The sequence below is a fragment of the Bombina bombina genome, chromosome 6 (assembly GCF_027579735.1).
Source record: "Bombina bombina isolate aBomBom1 chromosome 6, aBomBom1.pri, whole genome shotgun sequence".
NCBI classification, from domain to species: domain Eukaryota; kingdom Metazoa; phylum Chordata; class Amphibia; order Anura; family Bombinatoridae; genus Bombina; species Bombina bombina.
This window is the reverse complement of record NC_069504.1, coordinates 1,054,018,863-1,054,033,032: the sequence shown is the minus strand read 5'-3', so window position 1 is coordinate 1,054,033,032 and position 14,170 is coordinate 1,054,018,863. Positions and strand designations below refer to the sequence as shown.

The window sequence follows — 14,170 nt, the reverse complement described above, 5'->3', positions numbered from 1 at the left end:
AATACACCTACACTATCAATAAATTAAATAAACTACAAATATCTATCTAAAAATACAATTAAATAAACTAAACTAAATTACAAAAAAAAAACACTAAATTACAAAAAATAAAAAAAAGATTACAAGATTTTTAAGCTAATTACACCTATTCTAAGCCCCCTAATAAAATAATAAAGCCCCCCAAAATAAAAAAATTCCCTACCCTATTCTAAATTAAAACAAGTTCAAAGCTCTTTTACCTTACCAGCCCTTAAAAGGGCCTTTTGTGGGGGCATGCCCCAAAGAAAACTGCTCTTTTGCCTGCAAAAAAAGCACAATACCACCCCCCAACATTACAACCCACCACCCACATACCCCTAATCTAACCCAAACCCCCCTTAAATAAACCTAACACTACCCCCCTGAAGATCTCCCTACATTGTATTCACCCAGCCGGGCTGAACCGATCCAGGCGATGTGTTCCAGCAAGCGGCAGTGAAGTCTTCATCCATCCGGGCGATGTCTTGAAGCAAGCGGCAGAGAGTCTTCTTCCATCGGCGACGTCTTCAAGCAAATCGGCATCTTCAATCTTCTTACTTCGCTCCTAATTCTATCAGCCAATCGGAATTAAGGTAGAAAAATCTGATTGGCTGATTGAATCAGCCAATCAGATTCAAGTTCAATCCAATTGGCTGATTGGTTCAGCCAATCGGATTGAACTTGAATCTGATTGGCTGATTCAATCAGCCAATCAGATTTTTCTACCTTAATTCCGATTGGCTGATAGAATCCTATCAGCCAATCGGAATTCGGCGGACGCCATCTTGGATGACGTCATTTAAAGGAACCTCATTCGTCGGGAAGTCGTCGTGCCGGAAGGATGCTCCGCGGCGGAGGAGCGAAGTAAGTAGATTGAAGATGCCGATTTGCTTGAAGACGTCGCCGATGGAAGAAGACTCTCTGCCGCTTGCTTCAAGACATCGTCCGGATGGATGAAGACTTCACTGCCGCTTGCTGGAACACATCGCCTGGATCGGTTCGGCCCGGCTGGGTGAATACAAGGTAGGGAGATCTTCAGGGGGGTAGTGTTAGGTTTATTTAAGGGGGGTTTGGGTTAGATTAGGGATATGTGGGTGGTGTGTTGTAATGTTGGGGGGTGGTATTGTGCTTTTTTTTGCAGGCAAAAGAGCAGTTTTCTTTGGGGCATGCCCCCACAAAAGGCCCTTTTAAGGGCTGGTAAGGTAAAAGAGCTTTGAACTTGTTTTAATTTAGAATAGGGTAGGGAATTTTTTTATTTTGGGAGGCTTTATTATTTTATTAGGGGGCTTAGAATAGGTGTAATTAGCTTAAAAATCTTATAATCTTTTTTTTATTTTTTGTAATTTAGTGTGTTTTTTTTTGTAATTTAGTTTAGTTTATTTAATTGTATTTTTAGATAGATATTTGTAGTTTATTTAATTTATTGATAGTGTAGGTGTATTTGTAACTTAGGTTAGGATTTATTTTACAGGTAATTGGGTAATTATTTTAACTAGGTAGCTATTAAATAGTTAATAACTATTTAATAGCTATTATACCTAGTTAAAATAATTAACAATTTACCTGTAAAATAAATATAAACCCTAACATAGCTATAATGTAATTATTAATTATATTGTAGCTATCTTAGGGTTTATTTTATAGGTAAGTATTTAGATTTAAATAGGAATATTTTAGTTTATAATATGAATTAGATTTATTTAATAAGAATTTAGTTAGGGGTGTTAGGGTTAGATAGAGTTAATATAGTTTATATAAATACTATAGTAACTATATTAACTATATTAACCCTAATATAATTAGGGTTAATATAGTTAATATATATAATGTAATAACTATATTAACTATAATATACTTAGGGCTAATATAGATAATATAGCTGGCGGCGGGGTAGGTAGATTAAATTAGGGGTTAATAATTTTAATATAGATGGCGGCGGTGTAAGGGGTTCACATTAGGGGATAGATCAGTTAGATGGTGGCGGTTTTAGGGGCTCACAGTAGGGGGTTAGTTTATGTAGATGGCGACGGTTTAGGGTTTAAATACTTTATTATGGATTGCGGCGTGGGATCGCGGTTGACAGGGAGATAGACATTGCGCATGCGTTAGGTGTTAGGTTTATTTTAGCAGATCGCGGTTGACAGGGAGATAGACATTGCGCATGCGTTAGGTGTTAGGTTTATTTTAGCAGCCAGTTTAGGGAGTTACGGGGCTCCAATAGTCAGCGTAAGGCTTCTTACGGCTGCTTTTTGTGGCGAGGTGAAAATGGAGTAAGTTTTCTCCATTTTCGCCACGTAAGTCCTTACGCTGCATATTGGATACCAAACTGCGCTGGTTTGGTATACCGGCCTATAGCCAAAAAAACTACGGGCGACGGCAGAAATATACGGGCGTAACTTCTAGGTTACGCCGTATATAGGATACCAAACCAGCGCAAATATTGGCGTCGCCGGCTTTTGCGGGCGACGATTTTTATCGGATCGACCCTCTGGTATTCTTTGTTGCAGAGAGAGATCTCTAGTTAGGTGTCTGCAGCACTACATGGTAGGAAATAGTGCTGCTATCTAGTGCTCTTGCAAATGGGTAACATTCTTGCAAAACTGCTGCCATATAGTGCTCCAGACACATCTATGCTCCTGTGCTTAGTTTTTGTTTTTTTTTAATAGGAGTAAATTAGAAAGTTGTTTAGAATTGAATGCTCTGTCTGAATGATGAAAGACAATTCGGGGGTTTCATGTCCCTTTAAAACAAAATACTAGGACTGTTCACATTTTATTATACCTCTCAGCCATTTAATATTAGCGGGGATTTGTCAGACAATGAGAATTAGTAGGAACTTAGAAGAGACATGAATGTCAAAATTACATTTTCTTGAATCAGAGAGAATATGTAATTTTAAAACACTATTTAATTAACTTCTATCATCAAATGTATTTGTTTCTCTTGGTGTCTCCTTTGTTGAAAGTATATGTACATAAGCTTTGCAGCAGCAATACACTACTCGGAGCTAGCTGGTGATTGGCGGCCACACAGATACGCCTCTTGTCATTGGCTCACCATATGTGTTCGGCTAGCTTCCAATAGTGCATTGCTGCGCTTAAGTTGACGTTAATCCCTGTAGGGGTTAAACCCATAGTTAGAGCATTTCTCCAACATTGGTGTGTCCGGTCCACGGCGTCATCCTTACTTGTGGGATATTCTCTTCCCCAACAGGAAATGGCAAAGAGTCCCAGCAAAGCTGGTCACATGATCCCTCCTAGGCTCCGCCCACCCCAGTCATTCTCTTTGCCGTTGCACAGGCAACATCTCCACGGAGATGGTTAAGAGTTTTTTTGGTGTTTAAATGTAGTTTTTATTCTTCTATCAAGTGTTTGTTATTTTAAAATAGTGCTGGTATGTACTATTTACTCTGAAACAGAAAAAGGATGAAGATTTCTGTTTGTAAGAGGAAGATGATTTTAGCAGACAGTTACTAAAATCGATTGCTGTTTCCACACAGGACTGTTGAGATGAAGTAACTTCAGTTGGGGGAAACAGTTAGCAGACCTTTCTGCTTAAGGTATGACTAGCCATATTTCTAACAAGACCATGTAATGCTGGAAGGCTGTCATTTCCCCTCATGGGGACCGGTAAGCCATTTTCTTAGTTAAACATAAAAGAATAAAGGGCTTCAAAAAGGGCTTCAAAAACTGGTAGACATTTTTCTGGGCTAAAACGATTGCTTTACTAGGCATATTATGCAGATTCTAACTAATAATGGTTATTATAATCTTGGGGATTGTTTAGAAAAACGGCAGGCACTGTGTTGGACACCTTTTTCAGATGGGGGCCTTTTCTAGTTATAGACAGAGCCTCATTTTCGCGCCACTAATGCGCAGTTGTTTTTGGAGAGCAAGGCATGCAGATGCATGTGTGAGGAGCTAAGAACCACTGAAAAAGCTTATAGAAGGCATCATTTGGTATCGTATTCCCCTCTGGGCTTGGTTGGGTCTCAGCAAAGCATATAGCTGGGACTGTATAGGGGTTAAATGTAAAAATGGCTCCGGTTCCGTTATTTTAAGGGTTAAAGCTCTGAAATTTGGTGTGCAATAATTTTAATGCTTTAAGACACTGTGGTGAAATTTTGGTGAATTTTGAACAATTCCTTCATACTTTTTAACATATTCAGTAATAAAGTGTTTTCAGTTTGAAATTTAAAGTGACAGTAACGGTTTTATTTTAAAACGTTTTTTGTGCTTTGTTGACAAGTTTAAGCCTGTTTAACATGTCTGTACCATCAAATAAGCTATGTTCTATATGTATGAAAGCCAATGTGTCTCCCCATTTAAATTTATGTGATAATTGTGCCATAGTGTCCAAACAAAGTAAGGACAGTAATGCCACAGATAATGATATTGCCCAAGATGATTCCTCAAATGAGGGGAGTAAACATGATACTACATCATCCCCTACTGTGTCTACACCAGTTATGCCCACACAGGAGGCCCCTAGTACATCTAGTGCGCCAATACTTATTACCATGCAACAATTAACGGCTGTAATGGATAACTCTATAGCAAATCTTTTATCCAAAATGCCTACTTATCAGAGAAAGCGCGATTGCTCTGTTTTAAACACTGAAGATCAAGAGGACGCTGATGATAATTGTTCTGTCATACCCTCACACCAATCTGAAGGGGCCATGAGGGAGGTTTTGTCTGAGGGAGAAATTTCAGATTCAGGAAAGATTTCTCATCAAGCTGAACCTGATGTTGTGACATTTAAATTTAAATTAGAACATCTCCGCGCACTGCTTAAGGAGGTATTATCTACTCTGGATGATTGTGACAATTTGGTCATTCCAGAGAAGTTATGTAAGATGGACAAGTTCCTAGAGGTTCCGGTGCCCCCGACGCTTTTCCTATACCCAAGCGGGTGGCGGACATAGTAAATAAAGAGTGGGAAAGGCCCGGCATACCTTTCCCCCCCCCCCCTATATTTAAGAAATTATTTCCTATAGTCGACCCCAGAAAGGACTTATGGCAGACAGTCCCCAAGGTCGAGGGGGCGGTTTCTACTCTAAACAAACGCACTACTATTCCTATCGAAGATAGTTGTGCTTTCAAAGATCCTATGGATAAAAAATTAGAGGGTTTGCTTAAAAAGATTTTTGTTCAGCAAGGTTACCTTCTACAACCAATTTCATGCATTGTTCCTGTCACTACGGCAGCGTGTTTCTGGTTCGAGGAACTAGAAAAGTCGCTCAATAAAGAATCTTCGTATGAGGAGGTTATGGACAGAGTTCAAGCACTTAAATTGGCTAACTCTTTTATTTTAGATGCCGCTTTGCAATTAGCTAGATTAGCGGCGAAAAATTCAGGGTTTGCTATCGTGGCGCGCAGAGCGCTTTGGCTAAAGTCTTGGTCAGCGGATGTGTCTTCCAAGACAAAATTGCTTAACATTCCTTTCAAGGGTAAAACATTATTTGGACCTGATTTGAAAGAGATTATTTCAGACATCACTGGGGGAAAGGGCCACGCCCTCCCACAGGATAGGTCTTTTAAGGCTAAAAATAAGCCTAATTTTCGTCCCTTTCGCAGAAACGGACCAGCCTCTAATTCTACATCCTCTAAGCAAGAGGGTAATACTTCACAACCCAAACCAGCCTGGAAACCAATGCAAGGCTGGAACAAGGGTAAGCAGGCCAAGAAGCCTACCACTGCTACCAAAACAGCATGAAGGGATAGCCCCCGATCCGGGACCGGATCTGGTGGGGGGCAGACTTTCTCTCTTTGCTCAGGCTTGGGCAAGAGATGTTCAGGATCCTTGGGCGCTAGAAATAGTTTCTCAAGGTTATCTCCTGGAATTCAAGGAACTACCCCCAAGGGGAAGGTTCCACAGGTCTCAATTATCTTCAAACCAAATAAAAAGACAGGCATTCTTACATTGTGTAGAAGACCTGTTAAAGATGGGAGTGATTCATCCAGTTCCAATAAGAGAACAAGGGATGGGTTTTTATTCCAACCTGTTCATAGTTCCCAAAAAAGAGGGAACATTCAGACCAATTTTGGATCTCAAGATCCTAAACAAATTTCTCAGGGTACCATCGTTCAAAATGGAAACTATTCGAACGATCCTACCTACTATCCAGGAAAATCAATTTATGACTACCGTGGATTTAAAGGATGCGTACCTACATATTCCTATCCACAAGGAACATCATCAGTTCCTAAGGTTCGCTTTTCTGGACAAGCATTACCAGTTTGTGGCACTTCCATTCGGATTAGCCACTGCTCCAAGGATTTTCACAAAGGTACTAGGGTCCCTTCTAGCGGTTCTAAGACCAAGGGGCATTGCAGTAGTACCTTACTTGGACGACATCCTGATTCAAGCGTCGTCTCTGTCAAAAGCAAAGGCTCATACGGACATCGTCCTAGCCTTTCTCAGATCTCACGGATGGAAGGTGAACAAAGAAAAAAGTTCTCTGTCCCCGTCAACAAGAGTTCCCTTCTTGGGAACAATAATAGATTCCTTAGAAATGAGGATTTTTCTAACAGAGGTCAGAAAATCAAAAATTCTAAGCTCTTGTCAAGTACTTCATTCTGTTCTTCGTCCTTCCATAGCGCAGTGCATGGAAGTAATAGGATTGATGGTTGCAACAATGGACATAGTTCCTTTTGCACGAATTCATCTAAGACCATTACAACTGTGCATGCTCAGACAGTGGAATGGGGATTATACAGACTTGTCTCCGACGATTCAAGTAGATCAAAAGACCAGAGATTCACTCCGTTGGTGGCTGACCCTGGACAATCTGTCACAGGGAATGAGCTTCCGCAGACCAGAGTGGGTCATTGTCATGACCGACGCCAGCCTAGTGGGCTGGGGCGCGGTCTGGGAACCCCTGAAAGCTCAGGGTCTATGGTCTCGGGAAGAATCTCTTCTCCCGATAAACATTCTGGAACTGAGAGCGATATTCAATGCTCTCAAAGCTTGGCCTCAACTAGCAAAGGCCAAATTCATAAGGTTTCAATCAGACAACATGACGACTGTTGCATATATCAATCATCAGGGGGGAACAAGGAGTTCCCTGGCGATGGAAGAAGTGACCAAAATAATTCAATGGGCGGAGGATCACTCCTGCCACTTGTCTGCGATCCACATCCCAGGAGTGGAAAATTGGGAAGCGGATTTTCTGAGTCGTCAGACATTCCATCCGGGGGAGTGGGAACTCCATCCGGAAATCTTTGCCCAAATAACTCAATTATGGGGCATTCCAGACATGGATCTGATGGCGTCTCGTCAGAACTTCAAGGTTCCTTGCTACGGGTGCAGATCCAGGGATCCCAAGGCGACTCTAGTAGATGCACTAGTAGCACCTTGGACCTTCAACCTAGCTTATGTATTCCCACCGTTTCCTCTCATTCCCAGGCTGGTAGCCAGGATCAATCAGGAGAGGGCTTCGGTGATCTTGATAGCTCCTGCGTGGCCACGCAGGACTTGGTATGCAGACCTGGTGAATATGTCATCGGCTCCACCATGGAAGCTACCTTTGAGACAGGACCTTCTTGTTCAAGGTCCATTCGAACATCCGAATCTGGTTTCCCTCCAGCTGATGGCTTGGAGATTGAACGCTTGATTTTATCAAAGCGTGGGTTTTCAGATTCTGTAATAGATACTCTGATTCAGGCTAGAAAGCCTGTAACTAGAAAAATTTACCATAAAATATGGAAAAAATATATCTGTTGGTGTGAATCCAAAGGATTCCCATGGAACAAGATAAAGATTCCTAAGATTCTATCCTTTCTACAAGAAGGTTTGGAGAAAGGATTATCTGCAAGTTCTCTAAAGGGACAGATTTCTGCTTTATCTGTCTTACTACACAAACGACTGGCAGCTATGCCAGATGTTCAAGCATTTGTTCAGGCTCTGGTTAGGATCAAGCCTGTTTACAGACCTTTGACTCCTCCCTGGAGTTTAAATCTAGTTCTTTCAGTTCTTCAAGGGGTTCCGTTTGAACCCTTACATTCCGTAGATATTAAGTTACTATCTTGGAAAGTTTTGTTTTTGGTTGCAATCTCTTCTGCTAGAAGAGTTTCAGAGTTATCTGCTCTGCAGTGTTCTCCTCCTTATCTGGTGTTCCATGCAGATAAGGTGGTTTTGCGTACTAAGCCTGGTTTTCTTCCTAAAGTTGTTTCTAACAAAAATATTAACCAGGAGATAGTTGTACCTTCTTTGTGTCCGAATCCAGTTTCAAAGAAGGAGCGTTTGTTACACAATTTGGACGTTGTCCGTGCTCTAAAATTCTATTTAGAGGCTACTAAAGATTTCAGACAAACATCATCCTTGTTTGTTGTTTATTCTGGTAAAAGGAGAGGTCAAAAAGCGACTTCCACCTCTCTTTCCTTTTGGCTTAAAAACATTATCCGTTTGGCTTATGAGACTGCCGGACGGCAGCCTCCTGAACGAATCACAGCTCACTCCACTAGGGCTGTGGCTTCTACATGGGCCTTCAAGAACGAGGCTTCTGTTGATCAGATATGTAAGGCAGCGACTTGGTCTTCACTGCACACTTTTGCCAAATTTTACAAATTTGATACTTTTGCTTCTTCAGAGGCTATTTTTGGGAGAAAGGTTTTGCAAGCTGTGGTGCCTTCCGTTTAGGTGACCTGATTTGTTCCCTCCCTTCATCCGTGTCCTAAAGCTTTGGTATTGGTTCCCACAAGTAAGGATGACGCCGTGGACCGGACACACCAATGTTGGAGAAAACAGAATTTATGCTTACCTGATAAATTACTTTCTCCAACGGTGTGTCCGGTCCACGGCCCGCCCTGGTTTTTTTAATCAGGTCTGATGAATTATTTTCTCTAACTACAGTCACCACGGTATCATATGATTTCTCCTATATATATTTCCTCCTGTCCGTCGGTCGAATGACTGGGGTGGGCGGAGCCTAGGAGGGATCATGTGACCAGCTTTGCTGGGACTCTTTGCCATTTCCTGTTGGGGAAGAGAATATCCCACAAGTAAGGATGACCCCGTGGACCGGACACACCGTTGGAGAAAGTAATTTATCAGGTAAGCATAAATTCTGTTTTTATTATTGCACCTTTGCTTGCATATAACTATCGTATTAGAGAATTTTCTCTTTACACTTTTATATCCCTTTAAGTACCAATCAGTCAATGAACATTAGTAGTGAATACTGATACTCCTATATTCATCTCTGTATAAACTTAAACATCTCTTAATTCAGATCAACATATTTACTACTCTTTCACATGAATGAACAGAAAATAGTACAAAGCCAATTTCAAACACAATTTAGATACTTCTAAAGTTCGATTGGAGCCTCTTTTTGGAAGACTTACACAAATGTATTCACAAATTTTGGGTGCAATACATTTACATGCCTAGTAAATTTCATAGCTGAAATTACTGCTCAAAAATATCTTGTGTACATGTGAAATAATACAAGGATGACTTTTAAAGGGACAGTCTAGTCAGTATTAAACTTTCATGATTCAGATACTGTCATGTAATTTTATACAACTTTGTTGAAAACTAAACCTAGGTAGGCTCATATGCTAATTTCTAAGCCCTTGACAGGTTTTCACAGCTAGAGGGTGTTAGTTAATGTGTGCCGTATAGATAACATTGTGATCACGCCAGTGGAGTTATTTATGAGAGGGCACTGATTGGCTACAATGCAAGCCTGTCAAAAGAACTGAAATACGTGGGCTGTCAGAAGAGGCTTAGATACAAGGTATACCAAAGAGTAGGGAGTAAGGGCTATATAGAACTCAATTATTTTTGTTCAGATTGCTATATTATAATTATCAGTTTAATTGCTTAACTTACTGAACATCAGAGTATATGGCTATATAGTAACTGTTTTACCCAAAAATAATTGCACCACAAAGAGAAAGTTAACCTAACTCTGTTTAATCATTTGAGAGAGTGTCAGATGTGACAATCATTCATACTAAATAACTTTATTGAATAATAAAAAAAATCGGTCACAGCACCATACACAAGCAAACACACACTAGTTAAAATGGCTATAAATCAGGATAATGATATGTAGTTAAATATTGTATATATCGTTCACCAAACGTAGATATTCAATGCAGATACATTAGTATATATTAGTATCAAGAAGCCGCAACAATTATAGCTAACTGATCCCCCAAATATCAACGTGTGGATTAGAGCAAAGCGTAGCTATTGATAATAAACTGAGCTAATAAAAGTTCCTTCTATAGCGGGAACTTATTTTAATATTATACTGTCTGCAGTAACATAAGATAATGAGTGAATTAAGGCTTAGGTCAGCCAATAAACATATCCTGACAAGCAGCTAAAAACTGTGGGACAATGCCCACAGTGAGAAGGAGTGCCCCTGACGCGCGTTTCACATTGTGAACTGCTGGTGCAATGCCGCCCCCTGCAGATTCGCGGCCAATCGGCCGCTAGCAGGGGGTGTCAATCAACCCGATTATTTTCGATCGGGTTGATTTCTATTCACGGCCTCGTGGCTCGCGAGGAAACAAGGACATCAAGCTCTTTACGGAGCTTGATAAATCGGCCCCTTGATCTCTCAACATCAAACAACCCTAACAGCAACCTCAACTGCCACAGTATCCTGTTCCTCCCAACACCTAATCCTATAAATTACATTTAAAAAAATACTTGTAATTAATAAATAAAACCAACATTTCTGATGTTCTTTTAGTCATCTGCAAATGGGTCCTCTTCTTCCTTCTCTTCACTTTTACAGAGAGGCTTTTAGATAACTTGCCTAATTGTTTAAGGAGGGACCTCATTGATACTTTAGAAAATTATAAATATGAAGAAGACCATGTTGCTGAGATCTGGTAGAGGCTGAAAACACAGATAGTATGTTAAAGTATTCTTTAAAACTATTATTTTTAATTATGTTTTTAACGCTTTTACAATGTGTTGTCATCCACGCAATGCCGCTGTGCTTTTAGCACAGATGACAACCACGTGTCACCCCAAGGGAGTTGGACTTTTGGAGCCAATCATACCCCCCACCCTTATCAGGCTGGTCACCCAGTCACCCAAGTCACCCAGCATCACTGGGGCAGGAGGTGCAGGGCAGCTGCACAGAGCCCACCGTTATAAAGGCAATCACCTGCTCTTTCAAACAGTGTCTTGGAGGTATAAAGTATAAGCACACATTAATATATATATATATATTAATTATGTTATATACATGTTTAAGCACATATAACCTTATAACAGGCCATCAAAAAGGCCTAGAGACTCCTGTGCCCATTGTTTTAAAGCCCAGAAGACCCTTTTTAAAATAAATCACCTGTATAAGTTTTAATAGGCAGGTGATCACCTGGTGTGAACAGAGGCGTAACTTGAAACCACATGGCCCAGGTGCAAAAATCTAAGAAGGGGCCGCCCCCCCTTCAAAAAAAAAAATTGAATTTGATACATATCTGCAAAAGGAGGTACCCTGTGCCCATAGTCTGTGATATGGTCTGACCCCCTATTACTGTATATAGTGACACTGTTTAACCCACCAGTACTGTATTTAGTGAGTCAGTGACACAGTCTGTAATCTGCCGGTGAGATGGCTGGCCTGACCCTACCCGCCCCAGTACTTTATAAAGTGATCACAGTAGTCTGTGACATGGTCCAGCCCCCCGTACTGTATATAGTGGTACTGTATAGTGACACTGTTTACCCCCGCCCCCCCCCCATGCTGTAGTAACAAGGTCTGTAATTTGCTGGTTCTACAAACATACACACACACACACATACATGCATAAATACACACACATTCACATACATACACATACACACACATACCATGCATAAATACACACACAGTCACATACATACATACACACATACACACACACATATACATGCATAAATACACACACAGTCACATACATACATACATACACACATACACACACACACATATACATGCATAAATACACATACACACACATACCATGCATAAATACACACACAGTCACATACATACATACACACATACACACACACATATACATGCATAAATACACACACATTCACATACATACACATACCATGCATAAATACACACACAGTCACATACATACATACACACATACACACACACATATACATGCATAAATACACACACAGTCACATACATACACACATACACACACACATATACATGCATAAATACACACACATTCACATACATACACATACCATGCATAAATACACACACAGTCACATACATACATACACACATACACACACACATATACATGCATAAATACACACACAGTCACATACATACATACATACACACATACACACACACATATACATGCATAAATACACATACACACACATACCATGCATAAATACACACACAGTCACATACATACATACACACATACACACACACATATACATGCATAAATACACACACATTCACATACATACACATACCATGCATAAATACACACACAGTCACATACATACATACACACACATAAACACCAATGGGTAAAACAGAAAGACTAACCCCTGTAGTCAGAGACACTAGTGAAGCATCATGTCACACTCACATAGTATCAGTGCAGGCAGTGGCAGGTCAACATTTTTTATTTAAAAAAAACATTTTTTTTTTAAAAATTTTTTTTAAGCTGGGCCCCCACCCTTGGGGGCCCAGTCGTAATTGCGACCTCTGCACCCCCTGTAGTTTCGTCCCTGGGTGTGAATAATCTGCATTTATTTCAGAAGATTCTCATTAAAGTGCACATTAAAGTTATATAACTAAACCAAAGGCGCTAATTTACATGAGAATAACTCTCCTTCTTCTTTAGACTAAAGAGTTTAGAAAAATACACAGACACTATTGTTAGCAACCTTAATTGTTGAAATTTAATTACAAATATACATTTTTTTTCTCACACATTTTGTTCTCACGTCATGATATATTTTGTAACATAACATTATACTTTTAATCTGCTGGGTCTGCTAAAAAAAATATATGTGTTGGTTTCTCACTGAAAAATGGAGTAAAATATAAGCTGCATCTATAAACAACAAAACAGCTCAGCACAGGGGTGGAAATGCATCAGTAAGGGGTTAACTTTAGGAGGGGGTAGGTGTTAAGGAAAATATTGGTAATGTGGGAGAGGATTAAATAGGAGGGCAGTTGTCATTATGTTACCCATGGATTTGGTTACATGTGGGGGTTTTGATAGCAGATCATGTGGGGTACGATTTGATAGTGAATCATGTAGCATTGGATACTGACTTCTATAGAAAACAATTGCTGTCACTATTATTTAAGAGTTGTCACACTTCTTGAGCTTCTCAGATTTTGAGCAGTGTGACAGTTTTATGGCTTGCAACCCTTAATTGATAGGGGCAGTTATGCAATCAGAACTGTTGCTATCATTTGCAGGGTGCATATGATTTAACCCTTATTTTGTAAATAAGATCTCGTCAATATGGAGTTTAACCCCTTAACTACCAGGAATTACTGAGAAAAATTACCGGAGAATGTTTCGCATTTTTGCTGTTACTCAGTTTACACAGAATAGAGCCTTTGTTTTTTTACCTATGAAAACTTTATATATTTTCAAAGTAGACAACCCAAGGTATTGATCTAGGCCCATTTTGGTATATTTTATGCCAAAAAATACAATTGAATAAAAAAAAAATTGTTAACTTTTTTGCAAACTTTGGTGTTTCTCACTGAAATTATTCATACATAACTACTGCAGTTATAAGACAAATGGTTGTAAAAGCTTATCTGGGGTCCCCTTTGTTCATAAATAGCAGACATGCAGGGCTTTGCCATTGTTTTTTGGCAATTAGCTGCACACCACACTTCTGAAATTTCCAGCAGTGAAGGGGTTAATCAGGTAGCTTGTAAGGTTAATTTTAGCTGTAGTGTAGAGATTACCCTCTCACCTGACACCTCCCACCCCCTGATCCCTCTCAAACAATCCCCCCTTCCCATCTTAGCTGCTGGCAGACAGTATGCCAGCATGCAGTTTATTTTTTTATTTTTTTTATTTCTGTGGTGTAGGGAACTCTCCTAATCCAACCATATCTCTGATTGCTCCCAAACGACTTTCTAAACCTCCCCGTCCCACTACTCCCCATCATCTTTTTT

At 40.0% G+C, this 14,170-nt stretch overlaps 1 protein-coding gene and 1 long non-coding RNA gene across 2 annotated transcripts in view; one reads left to right on the top strand and one right to left on the bottom strand.

Annotated features, from left to right (window-relative positions):
* CACNA2D4 (calcium voltage-gated channel auxiliary subunit alpha2delta 4) overlaps positions 1-14,170 on the top strand; it is a 1,345,448-nt gene that overhangs the window by 568,498 nt on the left and 762,780 nt on the right. Inside the window, exon 24 of the mRNA XM_053718853.1 lies at positions 11,571-11,577. Within this exon, the coding sequence (XP_053574828.1) occupies positions 11,571-11,577 (7 nt within the window). The remainder of the gene's footprint in view (positions 1-11,570; positions 11,578-14,170) is intronic.
* Positions 1-14,170, bottom strand: part of LOC128664141 (uncharacterized) — a 326,605-nt gene that overhangs the window by 289,561 nt on the left and 22,874 nt on the right. The window lies entirely within an intron of this gene.